General features: G+C 37.9%; 1 protein-coding gene across 1 annotated transcript in view; it reads right to left on the reverse strand.

Moving 5' to 3' along the window:
• Positions 1-256: 256 nt before the first annotated feature.
• The window catches only part of LOC116874317 (NXPE family member 4-like), a 41,834-nt gene continuing 17,985 nt past the window's right edge, over positions 257-24,105 (reverse strand). Inside the window, 6 exon segments of the mRNA XM_032868988.1 lie at positions 257-834; positions 837-893; positions 3,254-3,487; positions 8,618-9,386; positions 18,457-18,615; positions 20,321-20,327. Coding sequence (XP_032724879.1) covers positions 257-834; positions 837-893; positions 3,254-3,487; positions 8,618-9,386; positions 18,457-18,615; positions 20,321-20,327 — 1,804 coding nt within the window.

Below are 24,105 nucleotides of genomic sequence, written 5' to 3' on the forward strand. Positions count from 1 at the left end.
TGAACTTGTCTTTAGCAGCAGAGACAAGAAAATGGGACTGCTTTCTCCAAATATTTTCAAATAACTTCATTGCACGGGATTTCCATGAATCAGAGACCATTAGGTGTCTTGACTTCCCATTTGTGAAGAGTAGCAGGACTCTGGTCAAGAAGTATAGCTCCTTTTCATGGGCATTTCTAATTTTTATTCTTAAGTGGATACCCAATTAGAAATAATTTGGTTGAATCGGCTGTTTATGGATTAGACATAGTGCAGATTATCTCATGCTAATTGGGAGTTCAGAGCCAAACACAGGAACTGGTACGATAGCAAACACTTTATAAATGTTTTTAATTAAGTGAATGGATTTCAGAGGGGTCATCTGGCAAATATAGTTTAACAATATACTAACTTGATTTCTCACTACAGATTGCGGCGGGTGGACATTATTTGTGCCACATGCAATTGTTGTATCCCAGGCATCGATGATGCCCACATTGAGATCTTGAAAGATATCCTTAATGGCTAGATACTGGACATAACCATGAAAGTCACTGAATCTTTCCACATCACCATGCATCTCCCTGATGTTTTCTGCCTTGATAATAACCATAGTGTCTGGGCTTCTCAGAAGAAGATGTTGAAGAGCCTTGTGGATATTGAGGGTCATTTGGATAAAAACATCAATGGGGAAGGGTCTGAAATGCTGGCCCAGAGAAATAGCAATGACAGTGCTCTTTCCTCCTCCAGTTCTGTCAATGACTCGAGATATATATTCAATTTCTTTCACTGAATAGGTCAATGGTTCAATCAGAGGGTAGCCATGTTTTTGCCACTGGATGTTGATATTCTCAAGTCCACAGCAACTTGGTGTTGAAGTCTTCCAGATTCATGCAGATCCACGGACTTCAGTGCTGATGACCAATAGACAATCCCAAAATGAAACAAGTGAAAAGTTACAAAGATGATAAAGACAGAAGAAAAGGTTTGGTGTTTATAATACATCAATCGTGACTGATTACAGGTTTAAATGAAGGAATAGTTTTGAAACTTACTTGAACAATCCGAAGTATTCCATGGATAAGAAGTTATATAAGAAGTTCCCTTTTAGAATGATGTAGAAGCATATTGACTGGGGATGGTAAGCACTGATGTAACTTAAGTTATATATATAGAATATATATAAGTATATAAAATTCCAGTCTTAGGGAAACAGAGTATTTGGAGAAATAGGTTTACTTGTGTGTTTTTTTTAATGCAAAGACATCAATTAGTACTTTCTCTATCTTCAAGCTTAATCTACAGCTCAAAAGATGTACAAAATACCTAAAAAATTAACTACATCATGCTCCAATGAAGTTACATCAGTGCTTACCATCCCCAGTCAGTTTGCTTCTATGTGATTCTACAAGAGAACATATGTAACTTCTTATCCATAGAACACACACAATTGTCATGTTGTAGAAGATCAAGAGATTAAATGGCCTGTTCAGGGTTACACAGCTAGTGTCGGACGCTGCACCTCGATTTGAAATTCCTCCCAATTCTTGTGAAAACTGTCTACCCAATCTTAGAACCCATGAAAATAGGAGCCTAATACGAATAGAATAAAATGAAGTCCTTCCATTTTCCATCCTATAAATTAGGCCTTTATCAGACTACTGGGGCCAGCTGCTTTGTAGTCAGAACTTCTGAGGAAAATATGTAGAAAAGGATTATTAATGCTTTGTAACAAGTGCCATCTTTGAAGTAAAGGGCTATATATAAAGTTTTCACCCACGGCGTTTGAAAATAAAGACACCGGAGCATTAGTGGAAGGAAAATGGCAATATCATTGTCTTCGTTCTGCTTCTAATTTACTTCAATTTCCTCTTCCAAAGTCTACTATAAAATCTAACTTTTAACAAAACATGCAACAGATATTTTGCTACAATTTAAAAGGTTAGACAAAGAGGGGGGGTAATTCATTAAATTCTGTGCTTTTCATAACCTAAGAGATCCACTGTTACATGGAAGGTGATGCTGAAGATTACCCCCAGATCCTGAGTTTTACGAACGAGAAAACTGAGGTCTGCAGGAGTTCAGAGATCACAGTTTACAACTCCCCCCTCTCCCCCCACCTTTTGTTGTGAATTCCACCTATTGCTTGGAGCCAAGTTCCCTACTGTTTTTCCCTTTTTATTGGGAGGATCAGCTGACCTTCTAAGTTTGAGATCCCAAGAGTGGCAGCATGTCAGGCCATAACAGAGCCACAGAAGGTGCACTGTCCCCAGGGAAGACAGACAGGACCCAGGACCCAGTAGGCAGGAAGTCACAGTTTGCCAGGTAAGAGTGCTAAGGTCAACCGGTGAATTCTGAATTATTATTGGTGCGTCCTTTGTTTAGTAGGTGGAGCAACTGGTGTAGGATTCTAGCCACTGGATTCCAACCCCAACTTGGACATGGGATACAGCTGCAGTAGCTCTTGTTTACTGGACCCTATGTGTCTATGGGCCTTGCTTGTTAAGTATTTATAACCATTATCTCATTTAGTCTTCATAACAACCACCAGATAATATTGTGTAGCTGGATGAGGAAAATGAGGCACAGAAAATAAGTAACACGTCAAAGGCCATCGCTTCTAAGTGGCATAGTCTATGTATGTTAGATAACACAGCCCATGCTTGTAAGTATTATTTCTAACGGATGCCAAGTCATCGCCTTGGTCCTGGATTCTCTCTCTTCGTGTAATGACAATAGGGACGACAGCTTACACCAAAGAGGGCTTACCTATGTAACAAACAATTCTAAAAGCATTGTATATATTACTTCATTTTGCCAGGTGTGTACTATTTTCACCTCCATTTTACACATGAAGAAACTTAGAGGGACAACAGTTATGTAACTTGCCCAAGATTACCCAGATAGGACCTGCAGAAGCCAGATTTTGCCCCCAGGAACTCTGGATCTAGAATCCACACCCTTAAGCATTATGCCGACTGTAGAAAATGGACAATATAAGATCTTATATTCTTTTCAGCTCTGTCAATGACTTTCTGGGCATGCTGGCTACATTCTGAGGTATGCATTGGGATAGGGATTGAATAAACCTTCTCTGCACATCCTCCATTCCAGTTAGATGAACGTATTCTTTTAAAGGAAAGACAATTATGTCTTGAAAAGTTTCAGTGTGTTGTGATTAAGAAATATGAAGAAGGTATATCCTATTGCTTCCTTGGAACAAAAAGTAAAATTTCTGAAAGGGATATATATAATAGCTTAGACTGAGGCATACTGTTGATACTGTTTTTGAAATATTCCATCCACTGGCAAATCATGGAATCGGCCATTAGATATATGAATTTTCCTCTTAGGCATTCTTTCATTTTGATTGGAGCCAAACTACAGGAGACTGGATTTCACGTCTCTTTCCAAACATGTCCCCCAGGGATTGTGGATGCCATTCCAAACTTGCATTTCTTTTGCATTGGAACTGTTTTTCCTGCCAAAAATAACAGCAAGAGAAGATCTAAAGTATCGCATATTCATCAGTAATTATTAAGAACCTACTATCATTTCTAAGTATTCTCTTAATAGGTCACGAGGGAGGTGAAAAACCCTATTGAAGCATCATCCTCTTAATAAATAGTTATTTTTAGTAAAATCTTTTTGATATAAAATTTTTAAATAGTGCTCGTTAAAGTTTATTATAGAGAACGTGTTTTTTCCCCCTCCCCCCCAAAAAGAACCCTCTGGGTAAAATTTAAATATTTGTTTGGCTTCCTCTGAAAGTAAAGTTATCAGTTCTTTCTTAGTAATAAAAACTCAATTATTTTATCATTTTAGCCCATTTTACCCTCAAGTTTGTCACACTTTGTCATAGTGTCATAAGTGACATCATCAAACTGGAAATTCTTTGAATAGAGGGTCCTGGATGGCAGCGTAGGCAGACCCTGAACTCACCCCCTTCCATGGATACACCAAGTCTACACCACATACACAGCAATTCCTCCTGAAGAACTGAGGGCTGGTTGAACAGCTACTTCACAATGAACGACAGAGGGACCACACAGAGGAGGATAAAAAGATGATGGTAACCGTAGGAGCCCCACCTCCAATGCGGCAACTTGATTAGGGAGGGATATCAGACTTGCTTGTCCTGGGGCATAGTGAAAAACAGCTATTTAAAAGGCAACTAGTGTTTAAGTAAAGGAAATCCACTCATTCACACTGAATCATCTGCCAAAAACGTAGTGGAACTACTGAAACTCTTTTTGGAGTTGGAGATGGACAAGGACTGTGTGTGTATGTGTGCGTGCGTGCACACGCGTGTGCGCACTCCCCCTCCACTGTAATAGCCTGGATGGGAGCAGGGTCCAGGTGCTCTAGCCAGTTTATTAGGGCTTCCCTAGGAAGTCCCGGGCCTCTAGTTCACATCAGCTCCCACTGCCCCCAAAGGCACCACCCCATCCCAACAGTTTGTGCCCTCCCCAGCTCCATCTGTTCTGCCAAAGGGCCCCAGAATGGCAGGCCACAGGATTTCCCCAGGCCATGCCTGACCCAGCTATCCTGCCAAGGTGGTTCAGGCAGCCCTGGCATGGTGGACACCAGGAACCCACTGGCATGTACCCACTCCAGACTCAGCCATCTCATAAGGATGGACATAGCAGGATCCCCTGGCCCATGCCCACTCCAGGCCCAGCTATCTCATGAGGGTGGCCCCATCCCAGTAACACCCTGGAGACCCCAGGCCCATGCCTGCTCCAGCCCCAGTCATCCAGGTTTTGGCAACCTGGTGCCAAAACCACCAGGCACACAGTTTACACAGAGAATACTCCTACACAAGGCCACTCTTTTAAGACAGAGAGAGGTAACTATTCTGCTTAATTCATTAAAAACAAAACAAAACAAAACCCACAAAAAGTCAAGCAAAACGAGGAACAAAGAATTACGTTCCAAATGAAAAAAACACTAAAACCTCAGAAAAACCCAAATGAAACAGAGATAAGTAATTGACCCGATAAAGTGTTCAAAGTAATGGTTATAAAGAGACTGACCAAAATGGGCAAATGGAGAACTTCAATAAAGAGTTAGAAAATGTAAAAATGAGTCAGCATTAAAGAACACAAACTGAAATGAGAGTAAACTAGAGTAAACCAACAGTGGATTAGATGAAACAGAGGAATGGAATCTTCTGGAAATGATAAAGGGTTTTCTTTAAACAGAAAATGGGCTATAATGAGAAATACACATATTTATATATAAATATATAGATTATATATATAAAAGAAAAAATTAATTGATAAGGGCAACTATGCAGTAAAGGCAGTAAATCAGCCTCTTAAAGAACTAGTATGAAAGTTAAATACAAAAATAGGTTAAACTATGACCATAAAAACAGTTAAAGGTTACACAAAATAAAAAGACATAAAATAAGACATCAAAAAAATGGGCAGTGGCGGGAATAAAATTGTACTGTTTTACGATGCATTTAAACTTAATTGACTATCAGCTTAATACATATATGTGAATATATGAACCTTATAGTATCCATGAACAAAAATCTATAATAGATAAACAAAAGAGGAAGGAACCCAAATATAACTGTCAAGAAAATAAATTAAAAGGGAAGACAAGAACAGAAGAACCATAAAAAGAACCAGAAAACAATGAATAGAATAGCATTAGTACATACCTATCTATAATTAATTTAAGTGGACTAAATGCTCTAATCAAAAGGAAAGAAAGAGAACAGAATGCACAAGTTACCAATATTAGAAATGAAAAAGGATCACTAAAGATTCTGTAGACATTAAAAGGGTAACAAGGCAATATTACTATAAAAGTGAATGCCAACAAATTTCAAAATTTAGAGGAGATGGATAAATTCTTTGAAAAATACAACTTACAAAATTGATACAAGATGAAACAGAACATCTGAATAGGCATATTCATGTGAAATAAATTAAATTTATAATTAAAACTTCTCAGAAAGAAAAAAACAGACATAAGGTGGCAAAACAGATAAAAAAACTAAGACCACCTGTATGCTGTCTACAAGTGACTCATTTCAGATCTAAAGACACACAGGCTGACAGTGAAGGAAAGCAAGATATTCCATGCAAATGAAAATTAAAAAGAAAGTTGGTACACAATATTTGTGTACGACAAAATAGACTTTAAAACAGAGAAAGGCATCACATAATATAAAGGGCTAAATCTAAGCAGGGGATATAATGTTTGTAGTATTTATGCAACCTAACATAGGAGCACCTAAATACATAAAACAAATATTAACAGACACAAGAGGAAATTGACAGTAGCACAATAATAGTAGAAGACTTAAATACTCCATGCTTCCATCAATGGTTACATCATCCAAATACTTTTAATAAGGAAACACTGGCCTTAAATGACACATTAGATCAAATAGACTTAACAGAGATCTATAGAAAATTTCATTCAAAACGTTCAGAACACACATTTTTAAAGTGCATAGGGAACATTCTCCAGGATAGATCATGTGTTAGGCCACAAACCAAGTCTCATTAAATTCAAAAAGACTGAAATCTTACCAAGCATCTTTTCCAATCACAATGGTATGAAACTAGGAATCAATTACAAGAAGAACTGGAAAAACCATGAACACATGGAGACCAAACAGCAAGTTACTAAAAAACTAATGGGTTAAAAAAAATCAGAGGAAGTAAAAAAAAAAAAAAACAAACCACCTTGAGGCAAATGAAAACAGAACCACAACTCCCCCAAATCTATGGGACATGGCAAAAACAGTTCTAAGAGAAAGTTTGTAGCACTATAGCAAAAAATAAACCAAAAAAGTCCAAATAAACAGTCCAATTTTATACCTAAAGAAACTAGAGAAAAAGAACAAAGCCTGAAGTTAGAAGAAGAAAAGACTTACTAAAGATCAGAGTGGAAATAAATGGAAGAGAATATGAAAAAAAAAAAATAGAAAAGATCAATGAACTAAAAGCTGGTTGTTTGAAAAGGTAAACAGAATAAATTAACCACTATCCAGATTCATTAATGAAAATAAGAGAACACAAATAAGATTGGAAATGAAAAAGGAGGGGTGCCTGGTGACAATCAGTTAAGGGTCTGCCTTTGGCTCAGGTCATGATCCCAGGGTCCTGAGATAGAGCCACACATCTGGCTCCCTGCTCTACAGGAAGCCTTGCTTCTCCCTCTCATCTGCCCTTCCCCCTCATTCATTAGCTCTGTCCCTCTATATCTCAAATAAATAAAATCTTAAAAAAAAAAAGTGAAAACAGAGAAATCACAAATGATATTACATATGTAAAATATCATAAGAGATTATATGAAAAATTACAGGCCAAAAATTTGGAAAACCTAGAAGAAATGAACAGCTTCCCAACTCTGAATTATAAAGAAATAGAAAATCTGAATAGACCAATTACAAGGACTGAAAATGAATCAGTAACTCAAAACTTTTCAAAAAGGAAAAGTCCAGAACCAGACAGCTTCACAGGTGAATTCTAATAAATACCCAAAAAAAAGTTGATACCTAGGGGCACCTGGGGGGCTCAGTGGGTTAAAGCCTCTGCCTTGGGCTCAGGCCATGATCCCAGGCTCCTGGGATGGAGCCCCTAGTTGGGCTCTCTGCTCAGCAGGGAGCCTGCTTCCTCCTCTCTCTCTCTGCCTGTCTCTCAGCCTACTTGTGATCTCTATCAAATAAATGAATAAAATCTTAAAAAAAAAAGTTGATACCTAGTTTTCTCAAATTATTCTAAAAAAATTATAAAGAAAGAATGCTTCCAAACTCATTTTGCAAGGCCAGCACTACTGTGATACCAAAACTAGGCAAATACATCACACACACACAAAATTATAGGTCAATATCCATGATGAACTTAGATGATAAAAACCTTAACAAAATATTGACAAACCAAATTCAACAATACATTAAAAAGATCATATATCACACTCGAGTAGGATTTATTTCAGGAATGCAAGGATGGTTCAGTACCTGCAAATCAATGTGATACATGTATTAGCAAATTAGGATACAAATCACATGATCACCTTAATAGATGCAGAGAATGAATATGACAACATTCAATACACTTTTATAAGAACTCTTAACAAATTGAGTATTAAAAAACCATATCAACATAAGAGGCTCTTAGATGGCAGGTTAGAAACCTCTAGATGGTGATTTTTGGGCTTATAGTGATGTGGGAAGGAGATGATGGTGCTGATGTGGGGAGGGAAACACCTAGGTGTAAATAGAGAGTTTTGACAGTTGAAGGTTATCATGTTGAATGAGCAGGTAATCTGTTGCCCGATAAATAGATTAAAGATGAATTACAGTTACTTAAACAGGTTTATGATACCCTAGTGATTCCAATCATTTATTCACTTGGGTAACTGATATCTTGGCTGTATGTATGTTTCTCATTCCCTTTCAATTTTTATTTTGTTTACATATCTTTTTATTTCACTGATAAGTGTTAAATATCCAAAAAGACTGGGGACCACTGGAACATAAACACTGTCCCCAAATGAAAATGAATTCACAGATTTTTTTTTTCCCTAAAATGGCTCTTCATAGAGTCCCAAAATTGATATATTCAGAGCTCTTTCCTTTGGATCAACATGGAGGCTAAATCATTGCCACATTTTCCCATGTAGTCTCCAGAAATAATTATTTACCTTTTGAAGAGGCTCCCTGCTTGTCTGCTAAGATAAGAAACCTCCGTGTTTTTGGAATGCGTGTGAGTGAGTGCAGCACAGGACACATGCTGAGGTCTCACACCGTAGGAGGCTTCTTGGTCTTGAGCACCCAGGTACTCACAGAGCTCAGTGCTGGAGTTTAAAACTGGGGCACAATCAGTATCGACATGGGAGGTGCCACTGGCAAACTGGCCCGTGAACGTCACCCTGTCATAGCCTTGGTTCCTTGCCCTCCAGAGAGCCAACACCCCTTCACTGGGGTAGATGAGTAGGACAGACAAAGAGACCCAGCCCTCCCGGAAGAGGGTAAAACTGACAAGGTAAGTGCCATTGTTGAAGTCTGTCACCTTTCCAGAAGCACCTGCCTTCAGGGCTGGGGAGGACATCCTGGCGCTCTGGAAGTGCCCGCCATATTCCTTCCTGTGACCCAAGTGGTCCCTCACCCCCAGCAGGATGTCTAGCTGATCCCCCCTGCAGTAGGCATCTTGAGGGTGGAGGATGGTGGCTGTGCCATGTGTGGCACTGGTGGTGGTGCTCATGTGGGTGAAAGGTCTGGGTGGGATCAACTGGTCTAGTTTCTCCATGATTCTCTTTATTCTTAGCTCAGTCTCTGCTGATGAAACTACTGGATGCAGTGGTAATTCAGGACTTGAGGACTTCATGATAAAGTTCCAGTGATGGAGGGAGAGGGGCAGCTTAAATACAGTCCATATCTGAAATGATAATGAATACAATAAACATAGAGAATGTTTTTATGTAATATGATTTTTGGTAGGCTAGCCAACCTTGATCTTTTATAGAATAACAGGACATAAAAAAATAAAATTATACTGAGATTTTATCATCGTGTACATTTCATGGGCAAAATAATTTTCCTTAAATTTGGTGGTGGAACTCCATTTTTCACTGGCTAATATATTTTGGGTTCTAGGATCTTCTTCCCTAAAGTGATGATGGTAAAATAGACATTTGCAGGGCAGTTGTGAAGACGTGGAAAATGTTTTTTACTTCATAGTACACAACAAATGTTTATTGTTCTATTATTTCTTAATCTTAAAACTAGAATTCAGTCATTCAAAAAATCCCTAAGAAAGTGTTTAAGATGCATGGGGGTTTTATGTAAAATATGATTTTTTCCATTTGATATTTTATATGTTGCTTAAACATTCTATGATATGTATTAGTATTTTTCAGATTGCTTTAGTTAACTTAGGAGATAATAAACATAGGTTTATAAAAATATCTTCTAATAAAAAAAATAACACTGATTATTAAAAATGAGACAATGCCAAACTATATAGGCCAACCATTGATATGTCACTGTTAATATTTTGGTGATTTTTCTTTCATTCTCTACCTGCCATTTCACATGATTGTGAAGAAACTGAATATTACCAATGAATTTTGATATTTTAAAAATCAGTTGTTAGAAACCCCACCTTATGGGACACCTGGGTGGCTCAGTTGGTTAAGCAGCTGCCTTTGGCTCAAGTTATGATCCCAGAGTCCTGGGATCGAGTTCCACATCAGGCTCCTTGCTTGGCAGGGAGCCTCCTTCTCCCTCTGCCTCTGCCTGCCACTCTGCCTGCTTGTCCGCTTGCTCGCTCTCTGACAAATAAATAAAATCTTAAAAAAAAAAAAAAAAGAAAAGAAACCTCATCTTATATCACTGGCTCACATAGTATTCCAGCCCATGGATACAGCTTAATATTTTACATATGTCCATCTTTTTGGACATTTATTGCCTTCAACTTTTCTCTTATACTTCAGTATAAACCTTTGTTATAAATCTTTGCAATCCAGGTTATTGGTCCAATGTGGTGAACACTGTTAAAGGTCTTTTTTTTTTTTTAATTTATTTGTAAGAGGAGGGAGAGAGCGCATGCGCACGTGAGCACAAGCAGAGGGAGTGACAGGAAGAGGGAGAAGCAAGTTTCCGCAAGGAGCCTGATGCAGGACTCCATCCCAGGACCCCAGGATCATGACTGGAGCCGAAGGCAGATGCTTAGCCAACTGAGCCACCTAGGTGTCCCAACACTGTTAAAGGTCTTAATATATACCATGAAATTTTTTTCTAGAACAATTCTCCTGCTGATAACAATGATAAACTCTAAACCATAAAGAAAAAAAAATCTCTGCAAGTGCTGGAAAGTGACCACCACAAGCAGATGGACACTGGACAGAAGCTGAAACTTAAAGTAAAGAACAGCACCGGATTGTATTATGAGGGGCGCTATCTACCGTTCTTCAAGCGAAAGGGAGATTATACAAATAGAAACACAGATCTTCAGGAGAGAACGAACAACACCAGAGATGGTAACTATATGGATAAATACGAAATACTATGGACATTGGGGAGGGCATGTGCTATGGTGAGTGCTGTGAATTGTGTAAGCCTGACGATTCATAGACCTGTACCCCAAAGCAAATAATACACTATATGTTAATAAAAAAAAATACTATATGTTTGTGCCCTAAATTCTCTAAAATACATGTAATTATTCAAAATAAGAACTGTAATTTTGTAATAATATGACAATGATGGCATAAAGAATGGCTTGGCAAATAGAAGTAAATGTTTGAAAGGTTATTACAGATCACACGAAGTAGCATGATACTAACTATAAAAGAATATGCATTATAATCTCTAGAGGAACTACTTAAAAAAACTTATAGCTGTAAAAAGAATAAAGAAACTAACAGGAAATTCTAAAAAAAAAAAAATCTCAATCAATCCAAAAAGAGGAACAGAGAGGCCAAAGAGAAAAACGAACAGCAAATGGGTAGACTTACATCCATTCAATAATTTCATTAACAGTAAGTTGACTGGACATTCTAAGACAGATAAAAAATCAAGACCCAACTATTTACTGTTTATCAAGAATGTAGTTTAAGTATAAAGTTTTCTATACATTGAAAGTAAAGATGGAAAACAACATGCCCTGTAAGCATGAAAAAGCTAATATTAATGTTAAAATAAAGACAAAGTGTGTCACCAGACATAGACATGGACATTTCAAAGAGTGGTAAGAATCAATTTGTCAGAAAACATAGCACCATAAATGTGTATTGTGCCTACGCATACATATATTTTATGTGAAACAAAATTTGACAGAATTAAAGGGACAGAGAAATCCATAATAATAATTAGAAACTTAAAATCTGTCTCAGTAGTTGCTATAGGAACTTAAAACTTAAAACTACTATCTCAGTAGTTGTTACTTAGATTAAAAAAATGAGTAATGACCTAGAGAATATGAACGTTATCATAGTAATTAATGTCTTAACCATCACAATGCATTATAAGATATTTTTTAATTGCTACAACTTCACATGAAAATTTGAAGTGATGTTTAGTGTGATAGAGTATTACTCTGTGCAAAAAATGTTTTGGTAAAAAATAAGCAGGAAAACCTGATTCAAGATGAAGGGTAAAAGACATATTATAGCCTCAATTTCCCACTAGAAAACCTAATGAAAAAGAAAAAAAGATTAAAAATTTCTAAGTATTCTGAGAAATAGGATGAGATACTTTCATTAGACCAGAATTTGTAAGAAATTTGAAAAACAATGGTGCCTTGCTGTCTCAGTTGGTAGAGCATAAGTCTCTTTTTTTTTAATTAAGATTTTATTTATTTACTTGACAGAGACCACAAGTAGGCAGAGAGGCAGGCAGAGAGAGAGGAGGAAGCAGGCTTCCTGCCGAGCAGAGAGCCTGATGCAGGGCTTGATCCCAGGACCCTGAGATCATGACCTGAGTCGAAGGCAGAGGCTTTAACCCATGGAGCCACCCAGGCGCCCCTAAATAAAATCTTAAAAAAAAAAAAAAAAAGATTTATGATCATGAGAAACAGTGTAAAACAGTTTGGAAGAGATTAAGGAGGTAATGACTAAATTCAGTGTGGGATCATGTCTTGGGTTCTGGAACAGAAAAAGGACATTAGTGGAAAAAACTGTGACGTTCAAATAAAGTCTGTAGTTTAGGTAACAGTCACTAACGCACCAATGTTAATTTCTTGGTTCTGTACACTGTCCAATAATCATACAAGATGTTAATATGTGAAGCTGGCTGAAGCCTATATAAGAACCCTCTATACTGTTTTTCAAAACCTTTCTATACTTATAAAATTATTTCAGATTAAAAATCTTAGGAGTGCCTGGGTGGCTCAGTCAGTTAAGCATCTGTCTTTGGCTCAGGTCATGAACCCAGGGTCCTGGAAATGAGCCTGTGTTGGGCTCTCTGCTCAGCGGAGAGCTTGCTTCTGCCTCTGCCCCGCTCCCCACCTCTCACCCTCCGTCCCTCACCCTGGCTTGTGGGTGCTCTTTCTCTCTCAAATAAAATCTTTATAAATATTTTAAAACTTTCTCAAATGGTAGAAATAATATATTTCTCCATCAAATGTTTCATTTTCCCTATATTGTCTACCAAATAATTCAGCAAATGATTTATTTGTCTATACAGAAGAGGTGCTATGACTTCTACTGTTTCATGTTGCCATCTACACATGGTAGAGTTTTAGGCTCTTCATCTTGCTTGGTATGTTTTTCATCTATAAATGTTGCACTATTTCTTTTTTAAGATTTATTTATTTTTTGAGCAAGAGGGAGAAAGAACACGGGAAGGATGGGGAGAAGGGAAGGAGAGACAATCTCAAACAGACTTCATGTTGAGCATGAAAACTGACGTGGGGCTTGATCCCACCACCCCAAGATCATGACCTCAGCCAAAATCAAGAGTCAGAGCCACCCACCTGCCCCAGCTTTTTTTTTTTTTTTTTATAAAAATATCTTTGTATATCTTATTTTCTGGGGGTAAATCCACTTTTGATGCTCCAAATTTTCAAAATTAGCTAAAATTAGCTATCCACTGTACCTTTCTGTTCCAATGTTGTTAAGAATCCATGCTCCTAGATTGGGGTTCCAAGATAGAATACTAATAGGATGCTGGTTCCTTCATTTGATTCAACACCAGGTGTGCCACAGAAGGGAGAAGCTGGTATACTTAGATCTTAATAAAAGCTGTAAGAAATCCCGAGGAAGTCCAAGATAATTGGATTCTGATGTCCCTGTTGGAGGTTAGGCTTTAGGAGGAGGAAGCCAAGCCAGGGCAGGAGAAAACTGGTAGTCAGGAACAGGGAAAAGATGGAGGCAAGCATTCTGGGTCCTTTTAACTTCCTTGCAGTACCCTGGTTAGAACACTGATTGCTACCTGGAGGCAGTGTAGCAGCATCCAGCCCCGCTAGAGAAACCTGAGGGCAGGGAGGAGAAACCCTCAGGTGCAAATGAGCGAATTAGTCCTCAGCTTTAACTCCTTCCCTCTTGCTACCCATGAGGAGGCTACTGTCATTTTTTTTCCAGATGGTACTTTATTGTGTGGGATTTCTCCATGCCTATAGCATGTTTAATATTCCCAACCCCTTGCCCCAAATGCTTTAACAACAGTGTCATCACAGCAGCCCCCGAATTCCCTGCACACATTTCCCAACACCATTCTTGGTTGAGAAGCTGTGGTTTAGAAGATCGAGTCCCAAGAGGATGACAGCTCTTGGGACAAGCTGTACTTAAGGGGAGGCACAGAAAAGTCACTTGAGATCAGTGTCACAGTGTGTGTGCATGACAAACTGGAAATTGTTGAGGAAAAATCAAAATGGGCTTTTAGCCCTAAAGAACCCTTCCAAGAATCTCTGTACACTCACTACCGAGGGCAGGAGCTAGGGCTTGGAGTTTGGCAGGTTCTCCTAGGGAGACAGGACTGTTGACAGTCACGGATAATCCCAGGGAAATGTGGCATCACAGGAAAAATAATGAGACAGCTGAAGGTACACCCACTACGTAAGAAAGGGAAAAAGTAATGGACCACACTGAACAAGAATTAGAGTTATTATAGTATTAGAGAGCAAGTGGAGATGCTGATTGTCTGATTGGAAAGCAGAAAACAAGCAGTCATAAAAAAAGAACGAGTTGAAGCTTCTAGGTCTGAAATAAATAATAAATGATGGTCTGGTGCAAGAGGAGAACGCATAGAGAAGTCCAGTTAGGAAACTGAAAGATCAGATTGAGGATCTCTCCCAGAAATCAGAGAGTAAAGAGTTGAAAGAATACAAAGGACAAAAGATATGGAGCAAAGAAATAAAGAGGTCAACATCCATAAGAATCCAAAAAGGCAGGGTAAAATCCAAGTAAACAAACAGACACCATTATTTTCAAGTACATGTGGGAAAAAAAAAAAAAAAAGACCATGTATGGGGTCACAAGGAAAAACCTCAACAGCTATTAAATTCATTATTTAAATGTAAATCACAATGAAATCACAACAAAATGTGGACAGTGAATAACGAAATTCCCTCCACCAAATGTAGAACACCAGCAAGTTATACCGAGAGGGAAATTTATAACTGTAAATACAGCCATTAGATAGCAGGAAGAATGAAGACCAAATGAGTTGGATGCCCATGTCCGGAACACTAAAGGAAGAGCATGGTAAACTTGAAGTAGTAAAGAAATGCCAAGTAAAAGAGCAGACGTTGATAGGAGCTAAAACAAAAAAGTAATAACCATCAAAGCAAAAGTTTAATTCCTAGAACAAAACTAAAATGTGTGCACCTTTCCAATAAATCTGATCAATAGAAAGGGAAAATATACAAATAATCCATTTGGGGAAAAATGGGTTTACTACAGCCGATGCAAAAGACGTTTGAAATCACTAGAGAATACTAAAATAACTATATCCATCCATTTACAAAGCTTGACACAGGAACTATTTAAAAAATATATGGCAATAAAATTGATGGGAGAAGAAATAAACTCAGGAAAGGTCCTTATTCTATGCATAGTACCTTCGTTGGAAAGAATATGGCTTAAGGTTGGGGCGGGGAGAATAACTCCGACAGGAGAGAAACCTGGTGAATATTCTCAGCCAGATGACCAAGGTCGACATCAGTAGTGACAAATCAAGTTGATAAGATGTACCCTTGATACACAGTGATAAAAAAGACACTTCACCTCTGTAGTCTTCTCCAAACCCGTAACTTCAACCTAACCATGAGAAATACCGGATACATCCCAATTTCTGAACACTTTATGTAAAATACTTGATCAGTTCTCCTGAAAATCAAGTCCTCAAAAACCAGTGAAGTTGGAGAAACTATTATAGCCAGAAGGAATTTAAAAAGACATGCCAGCTAAATGTAACATAGGATCTTGGAACAGAAACAGGACATTATATTAAAAACTAAAGAAATCTGAATATAGTTTTTAGTTAATGACAATGTATCAATACTGGCTCATTAATTATAACCATATACCATAGAATATGTGTTATCATAGTAACATATACAACATATGCACATTTATATCATAATATAAATGTTTGATGACAATATTTTAATAATACAATGTAGAATGAAAAAATATTTAGGAACTCTACTATCTTCCCCATTTTTCTTTAAATCTAAAACTGTTCTAAAAAACTAAATTTATTAGGGGCACCTGCATGGCTCAGTCCATTAAGCATCTGCCTTCAGCTCAGGTCATGATCTCAGGGTCCTGGGATCGAGCCCCGCATCAAGCTCCCTGCTCCAAGGAGAGCCTGCTTCTCCTTCTCCTTCTGCCCCTCCCCCCGCTCATGCTCTTTTTCTCTTCCTCTCTCCCAAATAAATAAAATCTTTAAAAAATTAAATTTATTAAAAAATATATGATCTCCCTGATATGAGGAAGTTGAGAGGCAACATGGGGGGTTTGAGGGGTAGGAAAGGGATAAATGAAACAAGATGGGATCCGGAGGGAGACAAACCATAAGAGACTCTTAATCTCACAAAACAAACTGAGGGTTCCCAGGGGGACAGGGGTAGGGAGAGGGTGGTTGGGTTATGGACATTGGGGAAGGTATGTGTAAAGCTGGCAATTCATAGACCTGTACCCCTGGGGCTAATAATCCATTATATGTTAATAAAAAATTTAAAAATTAAAAAAAATTAAATTTATTAAAAAATCCAAAGTGTAATTTTTAAAGAATATAAATTCATAATAAAAACCTCTCCGACTTGTACCACAAAGCACAAGTTTTACCTGATTTCTACCCTTTTACCTATGTTATATAAACTATTTAAAAATAGAAAGAAGGCTGAAAATCCCTCAAATTATTTTGTGAGGAAAGTACAGAAGGGAAAAAATTAATTTTACTACAGGACAGAGCTGAATAATGCTAAGTAGGTGACTACCCAGTTGAATTCTGTAATATACAGGGGAAGAAAACCACCACGGCTTCATTTTGTCCCAGAAAGACAGCAATGGACATCCACTTTATTTTGCCATGAGGGATCCAAGTCAGAACCCCAGGGTTCATACAGAGCTTATTTTAAGCTGAAGACTTTTGAGATTCAGTGGATGCAGAAAGAACATTTCATGGAGCATCCTTTATTTCAGGAAGAGCAGCAACTTCTGGGAAAGGCAGTTATCATAAATGCCCCTCTGGGGAGTTTCATTACTGTGAAAATGACCAGTGGCCCCTGCATAAACCAACGTTATCACAAACTTTCTTATAGCCTGTTTGTTCTTCTAAAAAACAGGTTGTCTTCTCTAAAGAAACTTATTTGTTCTTCCCCAAGAGCCTTTTCTCCCTCCTCCCTTTTCCCTAATAAATTAGATGGATAAGCCTCCAACCTTAAACATTTAATAAGACAGCTACTTTTTTGTTGTCTCCCACATGCACATATCTGAACATTTTTTTCTTCATGCTACTTTGTCTTTTGTCAGTGTAATTCACAGGACTCCCTTTACTAAGCAGGAGGGAATAGAGGAACAGTTTTTCCTTCCTGACAACCACATTAACATTTAGATGAAGGAAATGTGATCCTTTCACTTGATGCTGAAAAAAAGGTCAATAAAATGCAGCACTCATTTATAATTAAAAAAATAAAACAATGTAAAAACAACATCTCAGCAAACTAGAAATAGAAACCTGATTAGTATAATAAAAGATACTTATTAAAACCCTACATCTAATACATTACACTTACCTGTAAAGTTTTAGAAGAATTTATACTCGTTAGGAAGAAATTAAAATGGTCTGCCACCACAACTTTTACTCAATGTTTTCCTGGAGTTGTAGTAAAAGTAGGAAGACCTAAAAGGAGGGGGTGGGGGGGGAAGGCAAGAGGAAACAAAATAAGAAAATTGTCTGTTTCATGATAATATAAAAATCCACATAGATAATCCACAAATTATTAGAATAAGAAAGTTTGGTCAAATTGTTTGATATAAGATAATGAGTTGAATTTTGTCTCCCCAAAATTGATATCTACCTGGAATCTCAGACGGGGACCTTATTTGACCAGCCTCAGCTGTCCTCCAAGGAGGACCCAGAAGACAGGCCCAGAATTACATGCCCCAGGACACCCCTGAACAGTGCTACCACAGCCCCAGCCATTTCACCAAGACGACAGAGGTACAGAGCATTTTGGAAGATCCCAGATCTGTATATGCTTCAGCAACAGTTGTCCCACCAGAGCCCCCCAAGTGCAGACTTCCCCAAGACCTTGTGGCCCCTAACCTACCTCAGCTCCAGCTGTCCCATCAGGGAGCTACCTGCACAGCATGTCCCTAGACCATCTTGTCTATACTGACTTGAGCTCCAGCCATTTCGTCAGACTCCCCCTAAGTGAAATACACTGGTGCCACCCATTCCATACTTGCTTTGGCTCCAGCTGCCCTGCCCGGATGCCCCTTACATAGAGTATCCCAGGACCTACCCAGCCCCTGCCTGCTTCACTTCAGTTGTCTCACCAGAGTGCTTCTGTGCAGAGTGCCCTGGACCTTCCAGGCCATGCCCATGTTGGCTCCAGGCATCCCACCATGGCGGCCCCAGTATAGAGGGTCCCAAGTCTCCCAACCTGCGCTGGCTGCAATCACAGCCAGCTGGCCAAGCCACCAGGTATATGCAGTCTATGCAGGGGGTATTCTTGCACAAGGCCATTTGTCCAACGCATGGGGGGATGAAAACTCACAGGAATGTAAACAAAGGTGACAGAGGAATATGTTCCAAATGAAAGAACAAGACAAAAACTCAGAAGAACTAAACAAAATGGAGATAAACCACCTACCAGAAAAACAATCCAAAGTAAAGGTCATAAAGACAAGAGTGGAAGAAGTCAGCAGGAACTTCAACAAAGAGGGAAAATATAAAAACCAATCAAAGTTGAAGAAATAACTGAAATGAAAAATATGCTACAGGGAATCATTAGCAGATTAGAGGATGCAGAAGAGGAGATCAGTGGTCCAGACAAAGTAGCAGAGAGCACCGAAGCTGAACAGCAAAAAGAAAAAGGGATAAAAAATTTGATGACAGTTTAAGAGATCTCTGAGGCAACATCAGCTGTACTAACATTTGCATTTTAAGGTGCCACAAGAAGAAGAGACCAAGAAGACTTACTTGAAAAAATAATAGCGGACAACTTCCCTAGCCTGGCAAAGAAACAGACATCCAGGTCCAGGAAGCAGGGAGCTCCAAAGAAGATGAACCCCAGGAGGTCCACCCCAACACACATAACATTTAAAATTTCAAAGGTTAATGACAAAGAGAGAATCTTAGCAACAGGAGAGAAATAATTATTTACTAGGGTAAGTCCATAAGGCTAAGAGCTAATTTGACAACAGAAATTTTGTATGCGAGGGTGCATGGATAGCTCAGTTGGTGAGCATCTGTCTTCAGCTAAGTTCATGATCTCAGGGTCCTCGGATTGAGTCCCACATCAGGCTCCCTGCTCAGAGGAAGTCTGCTTCTCCCTCTCCTTCTTCTGCTTCCCCTGCTTGTGCTCTCTCTCTCTCTCTCTCTTTCAAATGAATAAATAAAACCTTAAAAAAAATTTTTTTTTGTATGCCAGAAGTAACATGATCTATTCAAACTGCTGAAAAAGAAAAAAAACAAAACAAAACAACTACAATCAAGAATACTCTAACTGGCAAGATTATTGTTCAGAATGGAAGGGAGATATAAAGCATCTGCCAGACAAAAAAAAGTTAAAGAGACTCATCATCAGTAAACTAGCCTTAAAAATATAAAAGGACTTCTTTAAGTGGAAAAGAAAAGGCCAGATCTAGAAGTAAGAAAATTATGAAAAAAAACCTTTCACAAGCTAAAGTAAACCTACAATAAAGGTAGTAGATCAATCACTCATAAAGCAGATTATAAGGCCAAAATAGCAAAATAAATCTAAAAAATGAAGGCACTCACAACATAAAAAGATAGAAATTGCAACATCATATACATAAAACATGGAGAATGAAAGTGTAGTTTTTATAATGTGTATAAACTAATCAACCATGAATTTGATATATACTGCTATATATTTAGGGTATTATTTATCAACTCATGGTAACCACGAGCCAGAACTCTATAATAGATACATGATAAAGAGAAGGGAATCCAAGTATAGCACTGAAGAAAGCCATCAAGCCATGAAGGAAGAGAACAAGAAAGGAGAAAAACTACATAAACGACCAGAAAACAATTAAGAAAATAAAAGTCGTACACTACTTATCAGTAATTACTTTAAATGTAAATGGTTTAAATGCTCCAATCTAAAGAAATAAGGTAACCGAATGGATAAAAAAACAAGACCCATCTATATGTTGCCTACAAGAGACTCACCTCACACCTAAAGACCCAGACAAACAGGAGTTGAAGGGGACAGAAAACACATCACATGTAAATATAATTGGGGAAAAAAAGCTGGAATTGCATACTTAAATCAGACAAAATAAACTTTAAAACAAAGGCTATAACAAAATCAAAGGGCATTACATAATTATAAAGGGCTCAGTCAACAAGAAGATATAACAATTGTAAATATCACTGAACCCAACACAGAAGCACCTAAATACATAAAAGAAATATTAGCAGACATAAAGGAGAAATTGACAGCGATACAATACGAGTAAGTAAGCATGTTAGGAGAAGGGAGTTGGGGGAAATTGGAGGGGGAGGTGAACCATGAGAGACTACGGACTCTGAAAAACAATCTGAAGGGTTTGAAGACGTGGGGGGGGGGGGGGCGTGGGGGGAACCGGGTGGTGGGTATTGGAGAGGGCACGGATTGCATGGAACACTGGGTGTGGTACAAAAACAATGAATACTGTTATGCTGAAAATAAATTTAAAAAATGATTAAAAATAAATAAATAAGTAAATAAGTAAATAAGTAAATAAATAAAAGTAAGCATGTAATGCTGGGGCTGCCTTCTGGGGTCTCCTTGGGGGATGGCTGAGGCTGGTGGGGGCTGGGGTCTTAGGGCTGGCTGAGATGGCAGGCTAGCCCTGGTGTCCAGACCCTGCTTCCCTCTGTGCTATCAAGGTGAGGAGAAAGAGAAGCAATGGCACTTCCCTGCCCTTATGACCCTGAAAAGGATTCCAGCAGATCCTCTGCAGCAGAATTAGAGTCTGGTTCCTTTATATTCTAGTTGCTGTTTTTAACTGTGCCTCTCCGCCCCCCCACACCCCCCCACCCCCCGCCCGTGTCCCAGGGCATCTGGGGCTGCTATGGATGAAAGATCTGAGATTCACTGAAGGGTCAGGCCAGCTAGGGGCAAACCTGTTCCTATCTGTGTTACCAAAGTGAAAGCAGAATATAAACAGTGGTGCTTACCAGTACTTCCTATCCTTCCACCACTGGGTGGAGAGTTTATTCTTTTATATTCTAGTTGCACATTTAAACCACAGCTTTTTTTCTGTGCTCCCAGCAGAGGAATCTTCTCTGAGTCCCTCAGTACTACCCTTCTTCACCACAGCTTAGGGCATCAGGGAGTGGGTTCCATTTAACAATGGAACAATGTCTTCCTCTCTCCTGCTTATTCTGTATGTGGTCCTCTGTCCTTTGTTGTGCAGCAGCTGTTGGGTCAGCCCTCACTTCTCCAGGAATAACTGCTCCATGTGTAAGAGTAGATTAAGTGTGTTCATGGAGGAGGTTAATTCAGAGTCTTGCAATGTTGCCATCTTGGACCCTATTAAAATTTTTAATTTTAATGCAACAAAAGACAATCTAAAACAAAGTAAAAATGCAAGGCATAAACTATATATCCAATCAGTAAAGTCAAAGAATTTTTTCCCGATGCTCATTATGCTTTTCAAAGCAAAGAGGTGACAATCGAACAGAGAAACAGGAAGAAGACAGGAATAGTCAATTTCTATAAGATGATACTTGAATGGCTGATATATGTGAAAAGATGCTCAACATTATTAGCTTCCAAGTAAGTGAAAACTGAAATCACAGTGACAGAGATGTCACACGCATCATATACATTAAATTCAGAATTATAAAAATTATTATTTGGGGGCAAATATTTGACTTCAAGGAACATTTATACATTGCTGATATAAGTGACAAATTTAGGAGAACAGTTTGGGAACTTCTGGTAAAATTTCATATGTGCATATCCTTTGACCCAGTTTTTAGATCTATGGGTGTATTTCAGAACAAAATCTCTCAATTTACTAGGTTAAAGAAGATATCCTATGATCTGCAAATAATGACAGTTTGCGTCTTTTCAAGCTCTTATATTTGGAAATTCCTCTCATCTTTATGTTCTGGCCTGGGATAACAGTGGTCATCGTTATCATTTCCATATCTTGAAAGCACTATTTCTAAATTTTCACTCTTAAGTAAAATGACTGCAGCTGAATTTTGGCAGATAGTTTGTTTTTTTTTTTAAAGATGATTTTTTTTCTATTTCTAGTTTTTTGAGAGTTTTTATCATAAATAGCTATTATAAACATAAGTAACCTTATCAAATACTTTTATGCATCTATGAGAATAAGCATTACTTTTTCTTGAATTCCTTAATGGGAATTTAGTGAATTTCCACTGTGAGGTTTTTTTTTCTTGTTTTTTTGAAGATCTTTAGACAAACCACATATGGTCCCATGATCAAGATTACTTCACCTTATGTGGGGAATTTATCTTTTTTTTTAAAACCTGAATTATGAAAGTGAATTCTCATTAATAGTTACTATTAATTTCAATAAGATACTCTAAATATTTTCAGCATCAAAATAACATCTATTTTTACTATAATGACACCAAATACCATTAAAATGACACAATTCCTTCAATAGTTAAAATTCATTTTAGGAATACAATCTGCCAAGGCTTTTTCTCTATGTTAACTGTATAATAGTTTTCATCTTCTCTTTTTAAGGAATTTTCTTTTTAAATTATTACACATCTCACTCTTAGGAATATCCTTACAAAGAGGTGTTATACATGATTTTCAACGTTTGTGCAATTCAACCTTTAAAGGGAAAAAAGAAAATACAAGAAGAAAAGCTAGGGCAAAAGAACTTGGTGGAAACAACAAACCACATTTGCTGCAAACATTGACAAATAAAAGACTTTGGATATGAGACTATGAGTTCGGTAAACCAGCACATGAACCCTAAGAGGAAAAGCACCGATAGCACACCTGGAAAGGTGACTGCATAGAGGGTCTAACCCCATAGAGCCTACCTGCTGGCAAAGTGCCCTACACTGAAATTAAACCTTGTAAAACCAACATGAGGCCATATACGGGGTTTTATTTAATATCCCTAGTTAAGCTGGATTCTGATACCCTGAATGGTTCCTTATCACTGGTATAGGTATTTTATTAATCTTTATACTGATAGATTTAGCTAACTAATGTTTCACTTAGGATTTCCACATGAATGTTCCTAAGTTAAATAAGCCCAGAATTTTCTTTTATTGTACTGTCTTTATGAGCTTTGGTATAAGGTTTCATAGGATAAATTGCAGGCTTTTCCTTTGTTTTCTGAAACAGCTTGTTTCAGACAGGATAATCTCTTACATAAAAGTCTAATAACTTGTACTTGCAAAACCATCTAAATTTAGTGCTTGCTTAGAATAAAGTCTTTATTTTTATTTTCTTCATGCTTAGTGTTTTTTTTTAAGTTCTCCATTTCTCCTTAAGTTAATTTTGGAATTTTACATTTCTCCAGAAATGTATCATTTCTTCTAGTTTTCAAATTTGTTGCTGAATAGGTTTATATAGCATTTACTCTTGTTCTATATTTTGTTCATTAAGACTGTCAATTTTTAAGAGACTTATCTTTCCTCTTAGTCTTTTAAAAAAAACAACAACCTTATTTTAGTTTTGTTACTACTCTCTATGGCATAGTAAAAAGTATATTTGGCTTATGTCCCTGGATCCGGATACAAAGCTTCTAAGACTTTCGGTTTCTTGAGGAGTAGGAATGTTCTTATTCATAATGAGCACCTTTAGACCACAGCGTGGCTCATGAGTGACCCAAGGTGGGACCGTAGATGACCTCAGGATAGGGACTGGTCATCAGAAAACCCAAACATGTGATTATAGAGTAGGAACTTACAGTCCCCCTGGGGGAGGGAAAGGGCTGGAGATTGAGTTATAAAAACTCTTGAACAGT

This window comes from Lontra canadensis, unplaced genomic scaffold (assembly GCF_010015895.1).
Source record: "Lontra canadensis isolate GAN:19392208 unplaced genomic scaffold, GSC_riverotter_1.0 scaffold36, whole genome shotgun sequence".
In the NCBI taxonomy this organism is placed as follows: domain Eukaryota; kingdom Metazoa; phylum Chordata; class Mammalia; order Carnivora; family Mustelidae; genus Lontra; species Lontra canadensis.